General features: G+C 36.4%; 2 protein-coding genes across 2 annotated transcripts; both read right to left on the reverse strand.

The window, feature by feature from the left end:
* Positions 1–2,336: 2,336 nt before the first annotated feature.
* LOC115688204 (uncharacterized) lies at positions 2,337–4,409 on the reverse strand. The gene is made up of 2 exons (XM_030613973.1): positions 4,353–4,409; positions 2,337–3,131 (listed from the first exon to the last, which is right to left on the reverse strand). The coding sequence occupies exons 1-2, from the start codon at positions 4,407–4,409 to the stop codon at positions 2,508–2,510; spliced, it is 681 nt and encodes a 226-aa protein (XP_030469833.1). The 3' UTR covers positions 2,337–2,507.
* Positions 4,410–12,068: 7,659 nt separating this feature from the next.
* LOC115688200 (ankyrin repeat-containing protein ITN1-like) lies at positions 12,069–18,790 on the reverse strand. Its single transcript, XM_056310460.1, has 5 exons — positions 18,103–18,790; positions 17,549–17,704; positions 17,395–17,445; positions 15,125–15,570; positions 12,069–12,781 (listed from the first exon to the last, which is right to left on the reverse strand). The coding sequence occupies exons 1-5, from the start codon at positions 18,695–18,697 to the stop codon at positions 12,173–12,175; spliced, it is 1,857 nt and encodes a 618-aa protein (XP_056166435.1). The 5' UTR covers positions 18,698–18,790; the 3' UTR covers positions 12,069–12,172.
* Between the last annotated feature and the right edge of the window lie 2,526 nt (positions 18,791–21,316).

Here is a 21,316-nt window from a genome sequence, read left to right on the forward strand (position 1 = left end):
CGATTTGATTGGTTGTTTGACCAGAAATTCATAAATGTTTCGAATGCAAGTAACTCTTTAATCCATTTTTGGATTCTGGCAACCCTCATGCCATTGGAAAGCTCGACTTATAGTTGTTAGGTACAAGTTTTGTTCAGTTTAGATCATTTGGGTTTTGATTTCACCATGTGTTTTCCTCGAAAAGGTGGTTATGTTTCGTTCAAGACAAACAGGGGTATCGGGCGAACGATGTCTTAGGGCGCGCATGGAATCCATTCTGGAGCAGAAATTCTGCTCCAGAATGCATTCCGGTACAGAAATGCGTTTGTTAAAATAATTTTGGAATGCATTCTGGAGCAATTTTTGCATTCCGGAATAAAAACGCGTTTGGTAAAACTTCATTCTTTTTTTTGCTCTAGAATGAATTTTTGCTTCCAGAATGAGTTTCGGCCCAAAAAAGAGAAGCTACTTTTTGTAGCTTCTCTCTTCTAGAATGCATTCTAGCCCAAATTTCCTTTTTTACAAGAAATAAAAAATTTCAAAAAATGAAAAAATCAAAAATTTCAAAATTTCACAAAATGGCTTAGAATACCTGTGGCCATCCACTTTGAGTGAAATTTAAATTTTTTGAGGTGCCAAAAAAAATCAAAAAATCAAAAATTTCAAAATTTCACAGAATGGCTTAGAATACCTGTGGTCACCCACTTTCAGTGAAATTTAAATTTTTTTAGGTGCCCAAAAAAATAAAAAAAATCAAAAACTTCAAAATTTTACAAAATGGCTTTAAATACCTGTGGCCACTCACTTTGAGTAAAATTTAAATTTTTTGAGGTGCCAAAAAAAATCAAAAAATATAAAATAAAAAATTTTACAGAATGGTTTAGAATACCTGTGGCCACCCACTTTGAGTAAATTTAAATTTTTTTAGGTGCAAAAAAAAATCAAAAAATCAAAAATTTCAAAACTTCACAGAATGGCTTAGAATACTTATGGCCACCCACTTTGAGTGAAATTTAAATTTTTTGAGATGCCCAAAAAAATAAAAAAATTTCGAAACTTCATAGAATGGCTTAGAATACCCGTGGCCACCCACTTTGAGTGAAATTTAAATTTTTTGAGTTGCCCAAAAAAATAAAAAAATAAAAAACTTCAAAACTTCACATAATAGCTTAGAATACCTGTGGCCATCCACTTTGAGTGAAATTTAAATTTTTTGAGGTGCCCAAAAAAAATCAAAAATTTCAAAACTTTACAAAATGACTTAAAATACCTGTGCCCACCTACTTTGAGTGAAATTTAAATTTTTTGAGGTGCCCAAAAAAAATAAAAATAATAAAATAATAAAAATTTTCAAAACTTCACAAAATGGCTTAAAATACCTGTAGCCACCCACTTTGAGTGAAATTTAAATTTTTTGATGTGCCCAAAAAAATAAAAAAATAAAAAACTTCAAAACTTCACAGAATGGCTTAGAATATCTATAGCCACCCACTTTGAGTAAAATTTAAATTTTTTGAGGTGCCCAAAAAAATAAAAAAAATAAAAAAATTCAAAACTTCACAAAATGGCTTAGAATACCTGTGGCCACCCACTTTGAGTGAAATTTAAAATTTTTTAGGTGCCAAAAAAAAATTTAAAAAAATCAAAAATTTCAAAACTTTACAGAATGGCTTATAATACATGTGGCCACCCACTTTGAGTAAAATTTAAATTTTTTTAGGTGCAAAAAAAATCAACAAATCAAAATAGATTTCTGTTCCAGAAATCAATTTCTGGAACAGAATTAGTCATGTTTTACCAAACAGATTTCTCCTCCAGAAATCAATTTCTGGCAAGAATTCCAGAAATCAATTTCTGGCAAGAATTTGATTTCTGGAGCAGAATGGTTACCATTCGCACCCTTATTGGAAAGCTTACAATAAACCTAGGTGCTCACAAAGTTTCATGAAATTGTACTGGCATAGAACTTTCAACATGAAATCACTATATATATATAGAGTGGTTAGAACTCATGCAAGATTGTTGACTCACATGGCGTGCTCATGTGCAAGTTTTATTGAGGGATTTGCTTTTGATAGTTAGTTTAGCAAACCTCTAATGCTAACAGATATCTAATCTTAGCAAATATCTAATTTTGCATCTCTAATTCTTGTGCATATTTTGAAATACCTGGAGGCTAAATATTTAAGTTGATGGAAAAAAATTTCTTGCATCTAAATTGTATAAAAAATTAATAATAATAATTTTAAAAAAAATTATATTCCAATATTAAGCACATTTTGGTACTAAATGTTTAACAATAAGGATTTATGCATATGTACGTTCTATTTTGAAATATCTATAGGCTGAACTTTAAATTGATCAAGTCATTATATAAATAGATCTTTCCGAACGAGGTAAGAAAACATAAGTTTGCCTAGTAACTGTTCATGTACTTCGAGGAAATACATTAAATAACACATTGGCCCAGCTACAACCAACTATAACAAAGACCTATACCTTCAAAGCAAATGCATCAATCACTGATCTTATTCAGTATATATGACTCCATCCCAAATGCCCTCGGGATGAAAGATGCTTGGTCCATAAGTGGATTTAACCATTCGGAATAGCAGGGGAAGCTGTAGTACTACGAATAATGCCACGGGGAGAGAGGCCAGCAAAGTAATGGGAATGAGAAGTGACTCCAATCTCTTATCTAGCACAATTGTGAGAGTCGCAGCAAAAGCCACCAGCATGAAAGCCAAGGAAAGGAAGAGAAAACAAAGGTCCATTATGATCTTCTTAGGCAACAATTCAAGAAAATCTTGCAGCTCGTACCGCGATGTTAAGATGGCTAGGAATAGCAACATGGCCATCACAGAAGAAAACAAACCTAATGCATCCGAAATTGAAAAAACCCGGAAAGAGCCCTCTCTTAACAACAATGGGACTCTAGTAATGCCGCTCATGCCTCTACGCACATTGTATAGAGCGGCAAATAATACTATGGCGATTAGAGTTGAGGCGAGCATACATTTATCTGTTGTGTCCTTCACCCACTTTTGTTCATCCGCAAGCAACGCTTTGTGCTGCTCTACGAATTTATCCCAATTTGTTTTCCCATTATCTTTGGTGATTCTTGTTGGAGGAATAGTCAACTTTTCCACAACCTATGCATAAGAGTTACAATAAGTGGATTAATTATTTAAAAATTTTCAGAAAAAACTTACAAAGGAACATCTCAAGGAAATTAAGACTTATTCAACACTTATCCGAGGGTCACCTTCTTCTAAGCTTCTATGATGATTTCGTGCTTCAATATAGTCAAATAATATACGTATAGAAAACACTATATGTTTCTACTTTCAAAGGAACCAAGTTTCATTCAATTTAGAGTCTTCTAGAGGAATTGATTGAGAAAATATATATTAAGAGCTAGTCAAGAAATCCAAGAATGAGTCTTTTAGTACTTCTATGTGCTTTGTTGAGTCCCATGCATTGTATTTTGTTTCTAGAGTCATTTGAACGAGGGTGGCCAACCATCGTCGGCAATTTTGCGAGGAGTGTTGAATTTGAAGCTACTGCACTTACTCTTGCACACTTGACATTTGACACGATTATGATACGGCAAGATCATCACAGTGAAGACCTTTCGAGAGAATAGAACAATATCAACTAGGAAAGCAGCTCATAGCAAATATTCAGATTCTACATTGTGCTCTCTAATATTTTGGCCTAGAAAGTCTTCTCTTAAATAGGCATCGTCAATCTTCCCGTTGGAGATGTCTTGAAAGATCAACTAGCCGTTACAAATCCGTTGGTGCTGCTGTCCAAAGATAGAGCTGCCCATATAGCCCTTTATCCTAAACATTTGCAAGCTACCCAGAAATATGTCTCGCAGCTACTGTTCTGACGCTGACTACTCTGATATTTCTAACAGACGCCTACTCTTGTTCCCCAATAGACTTCCTCATCTTCCCATTGCACATATCCACCCTTCAACGGCTATAATCCCGAATATCTTCACATGTTTGTTATTCAAACATCACCAATGTCATGATGTCTCAGCATTGATACAAACATCATCAATCAGCTGATCTTTAGGTTCATTGGTGATGTTTATAGAAAAACGTACCAGGACATCTTGTGATCTTCTCCCAATGAATTACACCATGGATATCACGTAATCCTTAAATATTATCATAGTCTTCCACCTTATTTGTATAAGGCAGCTGCTCTCACCCGATATTGATGCTGATCTTTCTGGACCTTCCAAGCATATTGACAATTTTGACTCTACCAAGTTGTTTATCTTCATGGTCCTTCCAAGCTTTACCAAACATTCTCGTTCTAGACTTGTTCACAATCATCAGGTCCATCCAATTGTTCACCCGATCTTTGTACCTCCAAGCCATCACGAACATCTCCATTCTTCTCGGCTTATTCATCCTCGATCAAGGTCCTTCCAAATGTTCACCATATCTGAAGATCCTTCCAGATTATAGATATCTTCAATTACTCAATATCTTGTTCACCTTAAATATCAGCAGAGCATCTTGACACTAGCAGTGCATTCGTCATATCAACATGTTTTAGTGCTGTTTATGGAAGATATCTGCATCTCGGCTTGTGCATAAATCACCTGGTACTGCTCAACCAATACACACATTAGTAGCCTTTGATTGTCTTTGTCATCTTCAAAACAACATAGGGGATTTTCCTAACAATCACCACATTGGTGATTTTCCCAACACATTAAACTCAATTGTGAGGACTGATAATTTTCTCTGATTACTTAGCTGCAAATTTCTGTAAATTCAATTTGTAGCTGAGTGTTCTTCAAAGCAATTTTCTTGTGTCATTGCACCATAAAATAAAAAATAAAGCCAAAAAGTGCAATTTGAAGTTTCTCTCGTGTAATCACGATTCACCAAGCATGCTTGAAGAAACCAATGAAGAAGAGGAGGTAATTTTGCCCATGAAGAGATTGGTCATCAGGTTAGTTAATAACCATAAAGACAATAACATCACAACTTGACGGGGAAATCATCTTTTTTCGCCTTGTTATCTTACACAGTTCGTCCAATTTTCCTTTTTATATCTTGCAAGTTTCATCTAAATGCAGGAAGAGAGAATAATTTCATTCTCTGGGACTTGACGTTTTCCATAAGGATCCTGTTAACAAGTGTCTCCGAAGCACTTGTTAAATATGATATAAGAGTGATAACCAACTTTTCAAATCAATAACTACACATAACACGACGCGGTAAGTACATTGAAAAATCGGAAAGTTTGCTTAATTGGTAGCTTAACGGGTATTCTAGGAATCCTCTCCAACAAAATCCATTCATGGGATTCTTCATGCCTAATTTGCTTTGGACTCCTGATTCCTGCCATGGTGGCTCAAGGGACGTGGACAAGTCTGCAATTCTTGTAGGTGGATGGGCCAGGAAAATGGCCGCTTTTCAGTTGGGTTAGGATCTAGCTCGGGGGTCCGTCTATGTTTCACGGGCCATGTTCTAGCCCATTCAAAGCCCCCTATTTGATCATTTGCTTTTGAACAGGACATTGGGAAACGCAAATGGCACAGCAGATATTAGAGTTGCTCGACTCTTCTTACTCCGGAGAATGCCATTGTAATTACTGAAAAGAAATGGATTTTGTTAAATAAAATCAGGAAACTTATTAAGTAATCGATTGAGAATAGGTTCACCGCATCAGTTTTCTCGGTGTTAGACAAGAATTAGCTGCTGCTCATTGGGTGACGTCCGTGTATTGGTGATTCAATTATGTATTTATCAAGTACACTTCTCAAGTGAGCTAGCCCCACCATCATTTTTCTCTCTTCCTCTTCACATGAAGACCAAAAAGTCTCCCTCTATTTTGGTTTTTTTGGGTCGGGAAAGACTCTCTCTCCCTGTCCCTCTTTCCTTATTGCTTCATCTTCAAATTTTCTTCTTCTTGTTTTGGCTTCTTCTTCTCAAAAGCGGCCATGGCCGAGCTTTGCAGCAGAGCTCGTGTGGATTTGGCCGAGCTCTGCTGCGGAGCTCGCAAGGCCTACCGTGGCCCTTGTGAGCACGAGGCCAATCTTGCACAGCTTGCGGCGGCCTCGAGCTCACATGCCCATGCCACTACAAATGAGCTTGCCACAAATAGGGACAATGACGGCCAGCGACAGCATCAATTAGAAGTGAGCAACAACTAATTTTAGTCCTTCATGAATTCACTAGATTTCGGATCCAAAGTGCAAGTTTGCATGGGGAATGAAACATTTAGATAAAAATAAATGCTTTAAGTAGGAAATGGCAATATCTAAATTCAGCTTAAAGTGTAATAGCTGGCAACATTGGACCTTCGATGAAAGTTATTTTACTTCCTCTTAATTTACTTTTATCTAGAGGAAAATATGTATATGCGTTTCATCTTTGTAAAAAAATCACACGACATCATGTGTGTTTCGTATGCAACTCCTCCAGTCCAGAGAATTTCGCGACGCAAAGCTGAGAGACGAGGTGGCTATTGAGTTGACAAAACTAGTTTGCATAGAAATTTCTTCTGTGATAACAATTGACACCCTCAAATTTTTCGAAGACAACGACATCCTCAAATATGTAAATATACATATCCTTAAATTATTCACAAAAGATTGACTTCGATGATTAAGTAAATAGAAGCAATAATCTTTTTTAATGAAGAAGAAGCTCATTTAACTCGTTAGGTTACTCTTCAACCGATGAAATTCTTATCGATTGATTTCATGGATCGAATAAAATGTGAGTGAAAACCTAAGTGAGTGATCCAAATATTAAATTAACAATACTTGCTAGCATAGAGATTCCAACATGCGCCGATCACACATCATTCTCAACACATAGAAAACTGGTTCATTCGCACCAGTTTATCCCACGCAAGAACCTTCCTCCTCTTTTCATTGAAACAACCGAAGGAGTATTTTGAACATTGAAAAGAATTTACGGGTCAAATTTCACAACGGTCCTCTACTCCTTACTGCTGACTCAATGGTCAAACTTCACCACGGTCCTTTACTCTCTCCCCCGTCCCCCAGGATGAGAGAGAGATGTTGCTACCCTGCATAAGGTGTTCTTGAGAGGAGCGGGACTAAGGATTTGTTGCACGGGAACAGAGGTCCCTCTAATCGAGGTGCTCGCTCTCGTTCAGAGCAGGTCCTCCCAAATCATAACTGATCATAAAGTTTGAGGGATCGAATTAATTTATAAAAAATGTCTATTTAATTAGAGTCGCCATTAACTTATTTGGGATCGGTTAGGAGTCAAGTGAAGTGCGGGAGGACGCTTCACTTCCTACGAATTGAGATTCTGAGATTGCGGACTTGGTTATGTTAACTGTCTAATTAATGTCCTTTCGGTACCAATTCTCAATATTTCAAATATGTTGTTCGTGCAATTTTCGCCCATTTATTATCCTATGCCACTAAACGATCACAATCAATGCGAGAAAAAGAAAGTACAAGAAAGTAAACTCAAAAATAATGAATAGCTACTAAATTCTGAAATGAAAGGAAACAAAAAACAGGTAAAGTCTGCACAACGAAAATAATAAAACGATATAGAAAAGGAAAGCTCTCAGTCAGAATCTGAATCGAAACACACACCGATCTAGTTCAGGAATCTTATCAAACAAGTGGTAGACATTTCGGCCAAAGGATCTAGATACAGAAATAAGAGAGGGGTCACATCCAGACTTATCACAAAAGCTCGTACGCGACCGGATTTCTTGCTGACGGAATCGAGTAGTCGGTCCCGACCTTCAGCAGAAACAGAGCATGCGAATTTACCTTGGCTAAGAGTAATAGCTAACCGCAATTGGTGATCAAATCAGGGGACTGAAGCTTCAGGAGTTGTAGCACCAAAGACTGGAACCGGCAAAAGGAGGGAGGAGGAGAATCCAGCACTTCGATGACGTTAGCAGGAAAATAGGGGCGAACAGAGCACTTCTTCCTGTGGCTGCGAAGCTGGTGGTGTTAGGGAAGTTACCTGCGACGACAATCGGTGACAGAGAGAGAGGTAAGGATTCATAGAGGAAATCGAGAGAGAATCACCACTAAACGCGAGAATTCCTTCCTTATACTCTCTGCTCTGTTCTCTGAGGTTCAAATGCGAAGAGCCTATGGTGGTCGGCGATCGGAGATTGATGATGAAGAGGGAAGCGTGACCCAGAAGCTCTTGGAAATTGATGACGCAAGAGAGAATCTCCTGAGCTCCGTGCACATGCGTTCTCTCTGCTCTATTCTACCCCGCCGAATGCGTATATGTTAAAAATACGTATATGTGGACGCGAGGCTGTAATGAGACGGGCCGAAATTTTATTTAGTCTTTTTTATTTGTTATTTATTTTTTATTGCTTTCTTATATTTTTTTATCTTTACTAGAATGCATATTCAATTTGCCGGCAAAAATTAGGGTGTCTTGCCTTTTTTTTTGTGTTTTTATCAAGTGGATGGAAATTTGGTGTAAAATTTATGAGAAAAACTTTCTATTCACATACTGAATGGAGGAAAGATTCCTTCAATTAGAGGTAGAGAAGCACGTAATCCAAGTTTTAATCGGGAGTGACGAGTAATGTAGCCGGTCTACTTATTGGTTTATTGGTGATGTAGCGCTCAATTGCAGTTAAGTAAACTTCCAAAATAAAACTTATGAACATTCTAGTGTAGATTGAACATTCTTTGCCACTTTTAAGATAAGTTGTGAATATGCCCAATAGTTATATTGTCCCCATTATGTACAGATTGGTTGCAACCATTAATTTCAATATGGCCGGCGGAGGGGTCATCCTGATGCACGCGCACCCACATGGCTCAGAGGTCCTCATCGTCCTCCGAGGGGGTCGATCTGTGCCGGGTTCATCCCCTCAACAGAGGGGATAGCATGATTTTCGCTCGGGGGCTATTGCACTTCCAATTGGATGCCGGTAAAAGTCCGAGCCCTGGGCTTCAAATCTTGTACTTTCCTCTGTTCGCTAATAATTTGCCTTCTGAGTTGATGGAGGCCACCACTTTCCTTGATGATGCTCAGGTTAAGAAGCTTAAGGGTGTTCTGTTCTTGGTGGCACCGGCGAAGTGGCTCAATTTCATTTTAGTAGAGAACCCATACATTAACCATCAACACCTCTTAAGGCCTCTTCAAAAAAATGAAAGGAAAATGTGAATTCGGCTTATATGCTCGTTGTCAATGGCTTTCCATGGATTTTTCTTGTAATGTAAGGTTGTATTTGATTTGCTTGTGTGTTGAAGTGCGTCGTTGGAGTGGAGATTGAATTTGTTAGCTATATTATATTAGAGATTCTTAAGCTTTTATATAGGATATTTTCCTATATTAGGGGCAATTATGATATTATTGTTGATCATATATATCTCTCAAGATTGCACGTATATAACTCTTAACTGTGCATATCTTGATTGATATATTTTGTCATAGATAGTAGTTTCATAAAATCAATAAATAGGCAAATATAATCTCTGTTATTATATATCGAAATACATTGAAAATTCTCCATTTTCTCTCTTGCGCACCGTTTCATTTAATTGGATTGTTAGTGCTTTCTAACTTGTTTTGTTTGGACTATGGAGCAAAAATCCCCCCTCTCTTCATCAAATTTTGACTAGATGAATAAAAGTATGCTGCTTCGTCAATTCCTTGAGAGCTATTCTTCATCTGGGAATAAGTAGAATTTGGATGTGATTACAGTAGAATTTGGATTACGGTAGAATTTGGATACTATCTACAGTGGGATAAACTAACATTCGATGTTACATCCATATAATGACGGCTCGTCTCGTGCCGTGTGTTTGATCTAGTCAAATCATTAACTAGTCGTGGCACATCATGTCAACACATTCAATATGTTCGTTTAGTATTGTATGAAGCCAAATGGATCAATTCATTGACATGAACTTATCTATGGATAACTTAATTAAGGAGGAGTGTGGTGTGAGCTACGCACAAATCCTAATTTAAAGCTTGGCTTTAAAGTAGTTCCTTCTTTTTTTTTTCTTTTTTCTTTTTTGAATATACTAGAATCTTCTCGGCAATCACATCTCCAATGAGCAAGTATTGGATGCACTTGGATGATGTGAATCTAGCTCACATCCACAATTAGATCAGGTGGGTCCCACATAGGGCCCACTTCATCCAACGGTACATGTGAATTGCGCTCACGTGAACCTGGTGCATCTAACTTTTTTTTTCCTTCTACGACTCTCGATTGCATTAAAAGTGTTGAGGTGTTGCTTTTGATTGGTTGTTTGACCAGAAAGTTCATAAAATTTCGAATTCAAGTACCTTTTAAATCCATTTTTGGATTCTTGTAACTGTCATGCGATCGGAAAGCTCCGGACTAATAGTTGTTAGGTGTAAGTATTGTTCAGATTAGATCCTTGGGTTTTTATTTTATCATGTGTTTTCCTTGAAAAAAATTTCGACACAAACACCGTATTAGACGAATGATGAATTATTAGAAAGCTTATTGTAAATCTAGGTGCTCACGAAGTTTCAAGGTGAGATGAACTAATTCAAAGAAATCATACTATCAAATACATGCCAAAATGGGTGAAACTGGCCTGATGTTGACTCACGCGTCACGATCTTGTGTAAACTTTTATGCTATGATTTGCTTTTGATGTCAATTTTAGCAAACCTTCAATGCTAGCTAGCAGATGTCTAATTTTAGCAAATATCTAATTCTGCTTATCAAATTCTTATGGATATCTTGATAATAAATTTCTATTAATTGACAAGAAATAAATGTTTAAAGAAATTATTTGTGTATGCATAAATTCTACTTAATTGTTTGTGTATGTGTGGACTCTATTTCGAATTATCTATATATTTAATTAGATGAATGAACAAAGATATGACAGGTATAATTCCATGTGCTTCACAATTTATGTGGACAAAATCCTATAGCTGATGTAATTCCAATTCTATAGTTCTTAAGAATAGAGTTATACAACTGGTATCGTGTCGATCATCGATATTCTTTACACATAGATTATTTGATTATCAAACCATTCATCTCAAGAGCACCTATAAAGAAAAATTAAATGTTTAAAAGGTTATATCCCATGATTGCCCATATTTTGGTAATAAATGTTTTAAATAATTGTGTATGTATACATGGAATCTATTTTGAGTTATCAATATTAAAATAAAGTTGTATCTTTAAGTTGGTGGAACAAATTCCTACATCTAGGTTATAAAAAGAAAAATTAAATGCGCATATTTCGGCAATATATGTTTAGAAGTTATTGTCATGTATATATAGATTCTTTTATGAAAGATCTATATAGAACTAATGATCAAAGATTCATAGTTGGTAGAATTCCATCTATTTCATAGTTAATGGGAACAAAGTCTTTTATATGGTATAATTCCAATTGCTTTATCGTTCATAAGAATAAAGGCCAACATTTGGTATAATTCTTATCAGTGGTATTCTTTGTATATAGATCACTTCGTATATCAAATTGTTCATCTCGAGAGCATCTATTGGAAAAATTAAATGTTTAAAAAATTATTGCACGAGCAAAGCTGTAATCCATGATTGCGCGCATTACAGTAATAAATTGTTCAAAATAATTGTTTATGTATATATAGGTTTGTGAAATATCTATAAAAGAATAAGGGTGATTTAAAAAAAAATTAAGGTTGAACTTTTAAGTTGATGGAACAAATTCATGCCTTTAAGGTATAAAAGGAAATATAAATGTTTGAAAAGTCATATTCCATGATTGTGCATATTTTGGTAATAAATGTTGAAAATGATTGCTTTTACACCATAGAGATTGTATTTTGAAATACCTCTAGGCTGAATATTTAAGTTGACGGAGAAAATTCCTGCATCTAAATTACAATAAGAAAAACTAAATTTTTTTTCAAAGTCATAACTATGATTAACCATCTTTTGGTAGTAAATGTTTAAGAAATAAATTTTCATGTACTTATAGATTTTACTTTGAAATATCTATAGGTTGACACTTTAAATTGATCAAATTATTCTATAAGTAGATCTCTGGTAACAAGGCAGGGAAACATAATTTTACATAGTAATTGTTCAAATGCTTTGAGCAAATACATTAAATCGGATTGGCCCCACTGCAACCAACTATAACGAAGACCTGTACCCTCGAATCAAATTCGTCAATCAAGTGATCTCATCCAATAGTTGTGCCTCACTCCCAAATCTCCTCGGCCCGAAAGATGCTCGGCCCATAAGTAGATCGAATCATTTGGTATAGCAGGGGAAGCTGTAGTACTAGGAATAAAACCACGGGGATACAGGTCAGCAAAGTAATGGGAATGCGAACCCACTCTAGTCTCTTATCCAGCACAATTGTGAGAGTTGCAGCAAAGGCCACCAGCATGAAAGCCAAGGAAAGAAAGAGAGAAGAAAGCCCCATTATGATCTTATTAGGCAACGAGAAGAGAAAATCTTTTGGCTCATACCGTGAAGTTAAGATGGCTAGGAATAGCAAGATGGCCGTCACGGATGAGAATAAACCTAACGTATCTGAAATTGCGAAAACCAGGAGAGAGTCCTGTCCTAACAACAAGGGGACTCCAGTTTTGTCGTCATTGCCTCCAGGCATAGTGAAAGCAGCAGCGAACAATACTGTGGCAATTAAAGTTGAGACAAGCATACATGAATTTGCTGTGTGCTTCACCCACTTCTCTCCCTCCTTAAGCAATTTGTTGTGATTCTCCACGAATTTATCCCAATATGTTGGGCCATTTCTAAATTGGTAGCTTCTTATAGAAGGGATAACCCACATTTCCACGGCCTATGCATAAGAGTCACAAACATAAGCTACTATAAGTGGACTAATTATTGAAAAATTTTAGAAAAAAACTTACAAAGGAACATCTCAAGAAAATCAAGACTTATTCAACACTTAAATGGGAAATTGCTTGCAGGTTAAGTCCATCTTTACTGGAAAAATTCCAAGGTGTCACCTTTTTCTAAGCTTCGATGATGATTTCATGCTTCAACAAAGTCATATAATATGTGTATGGAAAGCACTATGTTTCTACTTTCAAAGGAATCCAGTTTCATCCAATTTGGCGTCTTCTAGAGGAATTTATGGAAAAAATATTAAGAGCAAGTCAAGAAATCCGAGACTGAGTCTTTTAGTACTTCTATGTGTTTGTTGAGTCCTTTGTGTTGTATTTTGTTTCTAGAGTCATTTGAGCGATGGTAGCTGACCCTCGTTGGCGGCCAAGCAAGTGTCGTTGCACTCATAGTCTTCCCCGGATTCTTCTTATCACAAAGTTTTCCCCGAAAGAAACACACCATTTTATTTATAAATGGTCTCCTTCCACCTTTCGGTTTACATCTTTTAGTTTGACTTTTCTAACGTGGTATCAGAGTCAGGTTCCGTTCCATTTTATCCGTTAAGTTTTTTGGGTCGGACTTTCGAACACTCGTCTCTCTAATCACAGGGATTTAAGTATTTTTTTTTAAAAATTTTCCACCCGAATTTTCCTCATCTCCATTTTCTCCCGTTTCTCAAACATGGCATTGGGTTTTTTGATAGCTTGAGAGTTGACTTTAGCTTCTTGAGCGCTTAATCTAAGGCATTAGCAGTTGTAGGCTCAGTGCCGAATCGAGAGGGAGCGCGCGATCCGTGTGGCTCCGGGAGATTAGGAAGGAGGAGGAGGGCGGCTCGCTTCGCGGAGGGGAGGATTGCACCGGCTTCGAATCAACGGTATCGTCTCACGCACGCAGCGAAGATGGACGCAGGCAGCATCGTCGAAGAAGCTCTCAGAGGCTCGGATGAAGACGCAAACTCCCCTTCCCCTTCCCCTTCTTCTTCTTCTTCTTCTTCTTCTTCTTCTTCTTCTTCTTCTTCACCACTTTTACCAGAGAATCGAGAGAGATGGAAAAGGAAGAACAGATTTTCGATTCTTGTTCGCGTTTATTTGTGGGTAAGGACAAAGGGGGTGGCCTCTTCTTGTTCCTCTTCAACGATATTTTTCTTTCTATTCTTTGATCCTTTTTTTTTTAACTCATAGTCTTTTTATTTTTAGTTTTTGAGATTTGGCGCCTATTTTGCGCCATATCGGTGCCACTAGTGCAAAATTTAAAAGAAAATTAATAAAAAAATGCCACATAGATGTTCTGTCCATAAAAACTTGACGGAGCTAATGAAAGGACTAATGTGAAGGATAGTGTCAAGCTTTAGGACTTATTAAGCATGAATTCAAAGCTTTAGGACATTACGTAATTGTCCAAAGCTCTTTTTTTAATGACAAAGAGGAATAGAGAGTTAAAATGAAATATAGGTAAATATATAGTAAATGCTAATGATCTCATTTTTTTTTTGTAGACAATGGTTTGCATGAGTAAATTTTAGTTGATAGCTAAATTGAATAATGAGAAGTGCTTGAATTAATAGCTATTCAGAGGAAAATAGTGGTCATAAATGAACTTAGCTAACCTTTTAATTGAAAAAGAGTAGATTCAATTCATATTACTTTAATTAAATCATTATCCATCTACGTACATTTAATTATATCTGAACTACACTATAATTGGGTTATGCATGAAATGATTTGCATAATAATTTCCTAATTGCATGGTGGCAGACACCTATACAAATAGTCGGTCGAATTTAAGAAAGAGTCACTTGAATTAGATAAAGTGGTGGATGATAATTATATTAGTAAAATTTGAAATACAATTTAATTATAATTAGTCTCAATCAATTATCAATGCCCCAATTTCTCTAATTAGGCTCCCTTATTTTCCGTAAATTGTTTTAAGGATGCAGTGTTGTTTCTCAAGTTACCTGTGTGGAATTTAAAAGTTCTATGATGGCAAAAGAGTTTCTTCTGATCGTTGTGGTCATGGATTCAAGTCAAATCGGAAGCATTTCAGGAGTAAAGTCCTGAATACACTAAGCTGTTGTGTGGCAGTTCGCCCTTAAAATCACGCAAGAAGGTAGACCTCGTGGTGCGCAAAAGCTTGGCCAAACATCGCCCAACCGCTATAAAAAAATGTACTATTTATATTCTCAAGACTATCTAAATAAATTCTGTCCATCATATTTTAAGAAACTTGTCAAGAAGATGTAATATTTATCATTAAGCGTGGTCATTAAACATATGAAAAGAAAGATGCTTACCTTATACCATTGGAGTTCCCTTTGCATTTGAAAAGCTGCTCCGGAGACATTAGTTGCATCATGGAACTTAGGATTGTACTGTGCTACTTCGTCCATGATCCCCATCGATTCTCCCAGGGCAGGCGCTAAAATAAATGACGACTTATTGATTGAGCTTACCTTCAGAAAGAGTCTAAGAGTCCTTTCTTGGCGAAACTCCACCGCATGTGTCGTCAACCTCTTCTTTAAAGGCGAAATACGAATAAGCTCCGGGAAAAAGATAATACAGAGCTTCACGAGTTCACTGATTCCCTTGATTGTAGCTTGATACAGCGGCTCCCTCTTTTGGAAAAAATCAGTGATCTCGGTAGTGCTCATAGAAGAGACTGCACTGCAAACTTGTTTTGCCAACTCAATTGCCGCCATGTGTCTCAACTTCACCTCGTGAACTCTCTTGATTATAGGAACTACAAAATGTCAAAACAAAAAAATGAAATGAAAAACGAAGGGGCGGCAATTGGATTAAGAAAAAGATTCTCCAGATCTGGGTTCCATTATATTTTTTAGACACCAAATTGCATCTAACAACAGTTTGCTAATTGTCATAATTTCCCACATTTAGAGCTTAGGTTGGCGAGTGATTGGGAAAACGAACTCATTTTAATTTTTTTTTAATCTGTTAGGAAATATATTTTATTCTTTTTTCTCCTTTGGGATTCAGTCCTCAATTGCAAAGTGAGAGTTTTAGTAATTGCTGATACAAAGTATAAAAAAAGGTAGAAAATCATTTTTGTCATTTTCCAAGAAAAGGTTTATATCAAGTCTGAATGAAAAAAAATAATTGGATGTGAAGAAAGTAGAAGTGATTAGAGGGTAACTGAAGAAAGTGAGCGTCCTTGAAGTTCAAACGAGGCTTTATAATGTTAATCATAATTAAGAGAACATAATTATAAGATTTAACCTGATAGAACAGCTTTGATAATAACCACGCTAATGAAATCTGTCCAGCTAGAGTAAATCACAGTAGTTTTTTCATAGATAAGATTACTTTAGACAATATTATTCAAATATGCACAGCAGATAAACCCATGCCTTCATCTTTTGCAACCTTATTTCATAGTCAACGACGTGAAGGGTTTGCCACGGTCCCAGGCCCAATTCCTGCACCCTCTCGACGTATTTTTTCGTATTGTATTGAGATGAAATAGCAGTCAAAGAAAATAATACGTAATAGAGGAAACAAATACACATGGGTTTATTGTTCTTATTTTCCAGAAAGATTTACATGCTTTATAGAGATGATGAAGCGAACATAATTCTCACCAATCAAGATTGAATGAGAAGTCCTAGGTTTACGTAACTCTTATTCCATATTTTCTGCTTAGATCATTTAGCCACAAGCAAGAAATTACTAGGATAACATCAAATCTCCTCTCAATTTGCAGTTTCAAGTATTCATTTTTCTTACTTTTTCTTTACAATTACACGACTCTTGCGATTAGAATTTGGTGAATATCTAAAATCTTTCAAAATATAAAAATGCCAACCAAAAAAATAATATATAACTTTGTCGAGTTTGAATAATTTTTTGAAAGATTTTTATTAGGTCAATTGACGGTGTAAATAATAAGTTACATATTCATTCTTAGATGGTTGATACATGAAAAATTTTAATTACAAAACTAACTTCAAACACACATGTCACTCATCCAATAATATATGTGTAATTTTTTTTTCAAATAGGCAGTGGGCCTAACACAAATTCTTTTCCAAATTATGGCAAAGAATTAAGTAAGAGGTTTTTTCTACTTATAAAAGAAGTCAAAAACAAACAAGCCATAGACATTTAGTTGGAAAGGGAGGGACAGAGATAAAGACGGCGTCTTGATAAAATGGAAGCGTACCTACAATTTTGGCGGCATTCCAAAGTAACCTTGTAAGACATTGAAGCGTTACAATCAAGTTGCAAAGAAAACCCAGTCATTGGATATGAAATCATTGTAAGACCTCATAATTCGTTCGTTTCATTGTCCAATCAATCAAGTTATACGATAGTTATGCACTTGATTTCATATGTGGTTCTCAAGGGATAGCTAATCCATAAGATAGTTCGATTTCAGGCCATTATTCAATTAAAACTAGGTCAAGGAACCAGGATATATTCTACAATAGAAATGATCATTTCAGGTTTCTTTTGCTAGTACGGACGGAATCAATCTAAAAAGTTGACTTAAAGTTCAAAATCATGAAAGGTCCTAAGATAATGCCCAACAGCAAAAATGCATACCCACCCGGATTTGAATATTCATCTGTTGTTTTGAAGTTCAAGTCCTCCGGAATACCTTCAAATCAAGGAAAAAAAAAAAAAAGAGCTGGTGATGAGCCAGGTATGATCTTCTTGAAGGGAATCAGTAATGAAGGGATGCGAGTACAGAAACTACGGACATTTGTATATCCATTCTTCCAAAACATTGAGCCTGGTTCCGCTGCGAAAGTTAGACTGCATCCTCGCCAACACGTCCAATATAGATCGGTTGTCGTACTTTTTGCTTCTCTTGGTAAGTAAGTGAGGGTATTGCCGAACTAGATAAAGGGTGATATCTATCCGAATTCACCAGCAATGTTGATCAGGAAAATAAGCTAAGTCTAGAATGAAGGAAAAAATATATGGAATTGAGATTGAAAGATTTCGGTAAGATCACTGTTAACTGTTCTAAAAACTTAAACTGTTAGATGAAAGCGTGATTTATTATTTTAAATATTCCAACACTCCTCCTCATGCTTAGTCTAGTCTTTTTGCTAGTACTAAGTCTGGAAATATTTAATTGAAGAGGCAAATAAGGGCCTGAAAGATTCGAACTCAGGACTTCCTGTTCTGATACCATGAAAGATTTTGGTGAGACCACTATCAACTGTTCTAAAAGCATAAGCTGTTAGATGACAACGTGATTTATTATTTTAAATATTCCAACAGAGATAAGGAGTGATGGTGACCTTACCAAGATGACCAGCGTAAGTGAGATTCAAAATGAAATCAATCGCAGAGGGACTGCTGAAGGGATGACTTGGCCCATCGTCCGTTGTATTTTTCGCCAGGAACCAGGCAATCTCCTTATGCTTAGAAGATTCCAGAGCAGACATTGCCAAAGGAACACGCCCTTTATTATCTGCAAGCTGCGTCAACTTGGGATTACATCTGACTATTGCCTCGATCATCTTTATCCTTCCACAAAGGACAGCATTGTGGAGGGCCGTGCGGCCATCACAATCAACCATTTCAAGCACTTCCGAATGTGGAGGCAAGAGCTTAACCAGGTTCTTGACAAATTGGACTCGTGCACTCAAGGCGGCTATGTGAAGCGCTGTTTCTGATCTGCTTGTTATTTTGGCCGTCTTTAAAGCAGAATCTCGTTCGAAAAATGTTTTAGCAGATTCCCAATCACCCTTGAATGCAGCTCGCAACAATGGTCGGTAACACTGTCCATCCACTTCCTCTTTCGATATTTCTGCAATGCATGCGAACTTTTCAGGCCATTTTGTTAATACGTTTTTCTTGCAGACATTGAGAAGTGTCCCAGAAAAGAACGATTTCATGAAGATCCGCCCCAAATACTAATTTCTCGGGAAAAGTGTCAGAAAAGTCCTAAACCTTTTATATTAATGCCAATTTAGTCCTAAATATTTTGTCTTTGTATCAATTCAGTCCTTCCGGCTAATTTTAGCCGGATATTGTTGACATTGATGCCAGCCGACTGGCTGCCGACGTTGACGTGGACAACTTTTAATAATATTTTAATTTTTTTTGAATTTTCATTATTTTTCCTTTTTTTTCTTTCTTTTTCTTTTTTTTCCTCCCCTCCCTCCTTCCTTCAGCCGAACCGACGACCGGCCAGAGGCTGACGAGGTCATTGGCCTCTAGTGAGCCACACTGGCCACTGGCGAGGCTCGCCCTTGCCAAATGGCCGAGAGAGCAGCCTTGCTCATGGCCGGCGAGGCTCGACCTTGCCAGTGGCTGGTGTGGCTCACCGGAGGCAAGCAAGGTCGACCTTGTTGGCCTCTAGCCTCTAACCAATCGCCGGACTTGGAGGAAGGAGGGAGGAGAGGAAAAAAAATGAAAAAGAAAATAAAAAAAGATAAGATAAGTAAAAATTCAAAAAATATTAAAATATTATTAAAAATTATCCATATCAGCGCCGACCATGCCACATAGGTCATTTAACGTCCACGTCAGTAAAATCCGGTCAAAATTAGCCGGAAAGACTGAATTGGCACTATATCAAAAGGTTTAGAACTAAATTGACACCAAAAAAAGCTTAAAACTAAATTGGCACAAATATAAAATTTTTAGAATTTTTCTAACACTTTTCCCTAATTTCTCAATGAAAAAACTCTTTCGAGGGTTAACGCACCTGGAGCACCTCTGGATTGAGAAGGAGCTGATTCAAAGCTTACACAAACATCTTCAACATACGTAGGAGAAAGAGTTAGCACAAAATCCTTACCATTTTTTTTCTTCTCTTTTTCCTAGCCAAGGTCAGGGTTATGTTTGTTCGACGACAAAGCAAAGAAAAAGAACCGTGAGAATACAAGTTCCAACATATTTTAAGACCACATGGCTTCTAACATATCTTTTCTTGGTTGGAACTTGAACATGTACCTGCTGGAACTGCATGTTTCAAGATCCCATGTTCTTCGCTTGGTTGCGACGCCATTGGGTTGCGCTCCTGGTTATAGTCTTTCAACAACAAAGTAAACGGAGAGTGGAAAGGAGACTTTCAACTTTCCTAGAAAGTCAATGTCAATCGGCTTAAGTGTCAGGGCCTCTTATAAATAAGCTCCGGGGTTGACCATTTCCAGAATAATATCTTGAACCTTGGTTGTTTTTATATTGATTAATTTACTAATATAAAGAAATAATGTGGCATTCTGTTGTTGGTTCCTTCGTAAAGTCTTTTTCTCATGCCTCATGTCGTGTGATTAAATCATGATTTAATAAGGTCACATCATTGAGTGGCCTATTAGTATCGAAATATCCCAAAACTATGGAAATAACAGATATATTAATGCGAATATTAACGGATAAACAGTCTCGAGAGCCAATCTTAATATTCTAGTTACTTCATGGACGTACCCAAAAACATCTATAACTTTTATGAGATTATTTGTACAAAAAAAACTTTTATAATGAAGATGTATGAAATATACATATATATCCGTAATATTTTTATTCACTACCGTTAGATCCATACTTTCTTCGCAACATGGGAAAATCTTTCTCTTTACCGCTTTTTTCTTCACTTCTCATCACCAATTCAAAACATCTTCCTAACATAATTTGAAACGTGTCATTCTCGTAAAAAGGAAACATTGATATCTTTAACTTTACCTCATAAAATGAGGACATCATTGTATACATTTGGCTTAAAATGGGTATTCGAAAAAGTTTAATATCACAATTTTTTCTAAGAAAAAATAATTAACTGAATATGGAATTTATGTTATCTTTGAAAAAGTAAGGAAAATGGGGAGGATACAAATTTAGATGGAAAGTTAATTAATGAAATTAGCTCATATTAAAAAATAAATAAAGGTCTTTACCAAAATAAATAAATAAATAAATAAAGGTGGAACGTTTTTAACGTGAATCAAGGGACAGGGACATGTTTGAAAATGTGCAATTATGTATGAAATTATTGAGGACCTTTATCTCCTCTAATTGGACACGTGTCAAACAAGGGTTTTGTACATCTTTTTGGCTCAACATTGGGCGACTTAAAGATGTCATTGGATTCAAGGATGCTGCCAAAGTTCCTCACCTCAAAGATGTGACTTATGTGGCATTGGTATCATCTCAAGAAGATTTTTGGCTTATCAACTCAAGGATGTGACTTATGTGGCATTGGTATCATCTCAAGAAGATTTTTCGTTTTGTCAAGGGTGCTGTCAAAGTTCCTCACCCCAAGGATGTGACTTATGTGGCATTGGTATAATCTCAAGAAGATTTTTTGTTTTGTCAAATCTCAAACAGGATATGCATTGAAAATTTAATTTATACCTTAAATTAAGACAACCACACCCTTCAATGAAATAAGGTCCCAGCAGGTGTGTGGACCTCGTATTATGGCAGCATTCCGGAGTGTTATCTTGAACCACTGACATGCCGCAACCACGAAGGAGGAGAAAAGAATAATATCGATAGATTTGAAATATCAA

Source organism: Syzygium oleosum, unplaced genomic scaffold, assembly GCF_021117445.2.
Source record: "Syzygium oleosum isolate NSW1041296 unplaced genomic scaffold, Sole_v2.1 Sole_v2.04, whole genome shotgun sequence".
Classification (NCBI taxonomy): Eukaryota; Viridiplantae; Streptophyta; class Magnoliopsida; order Myrtales; family Myrtaceae; genus Syzygium; species Syzygium oleosum.

Coding starts and splice junctions, on each gene's coding strand:
- LOC115688204 (XM_030613973.1), bottom strand. CDS start 4,409: ATGAATAAGCCGAGAAGAATGGAGATGTTCGTGATGGCTTGGAGGTAC. Junction 3,132..4,352: donor CTTGGAGGTACAAAGATCGG/GTGAACAATTGG, acceptor TCTTATGCATAG/GTTGTGGAAAAGTTGACTAT.
- LOC115688200 (XM_056310460.1), bottom strand. CDS start 18,697: ATGAAATCGTTCTTTTCTGGGACACTTCTCAATGTCTGCAAGAAAAAC. Junction 17,446..17,548: donor GGAAGAATGGATATACAAAT/GTCCGTAGTTTC, acceptor CTTGATTTGAAG/GTATTCCGGAGGACTTGAAC. Junction 15,571..17,394: donor AGATGAATATTCAAATCCGG/GTGGGTATGCAT, acceptor GACATTTTGTAG/TTCCTATAATCAAGAGAGTT.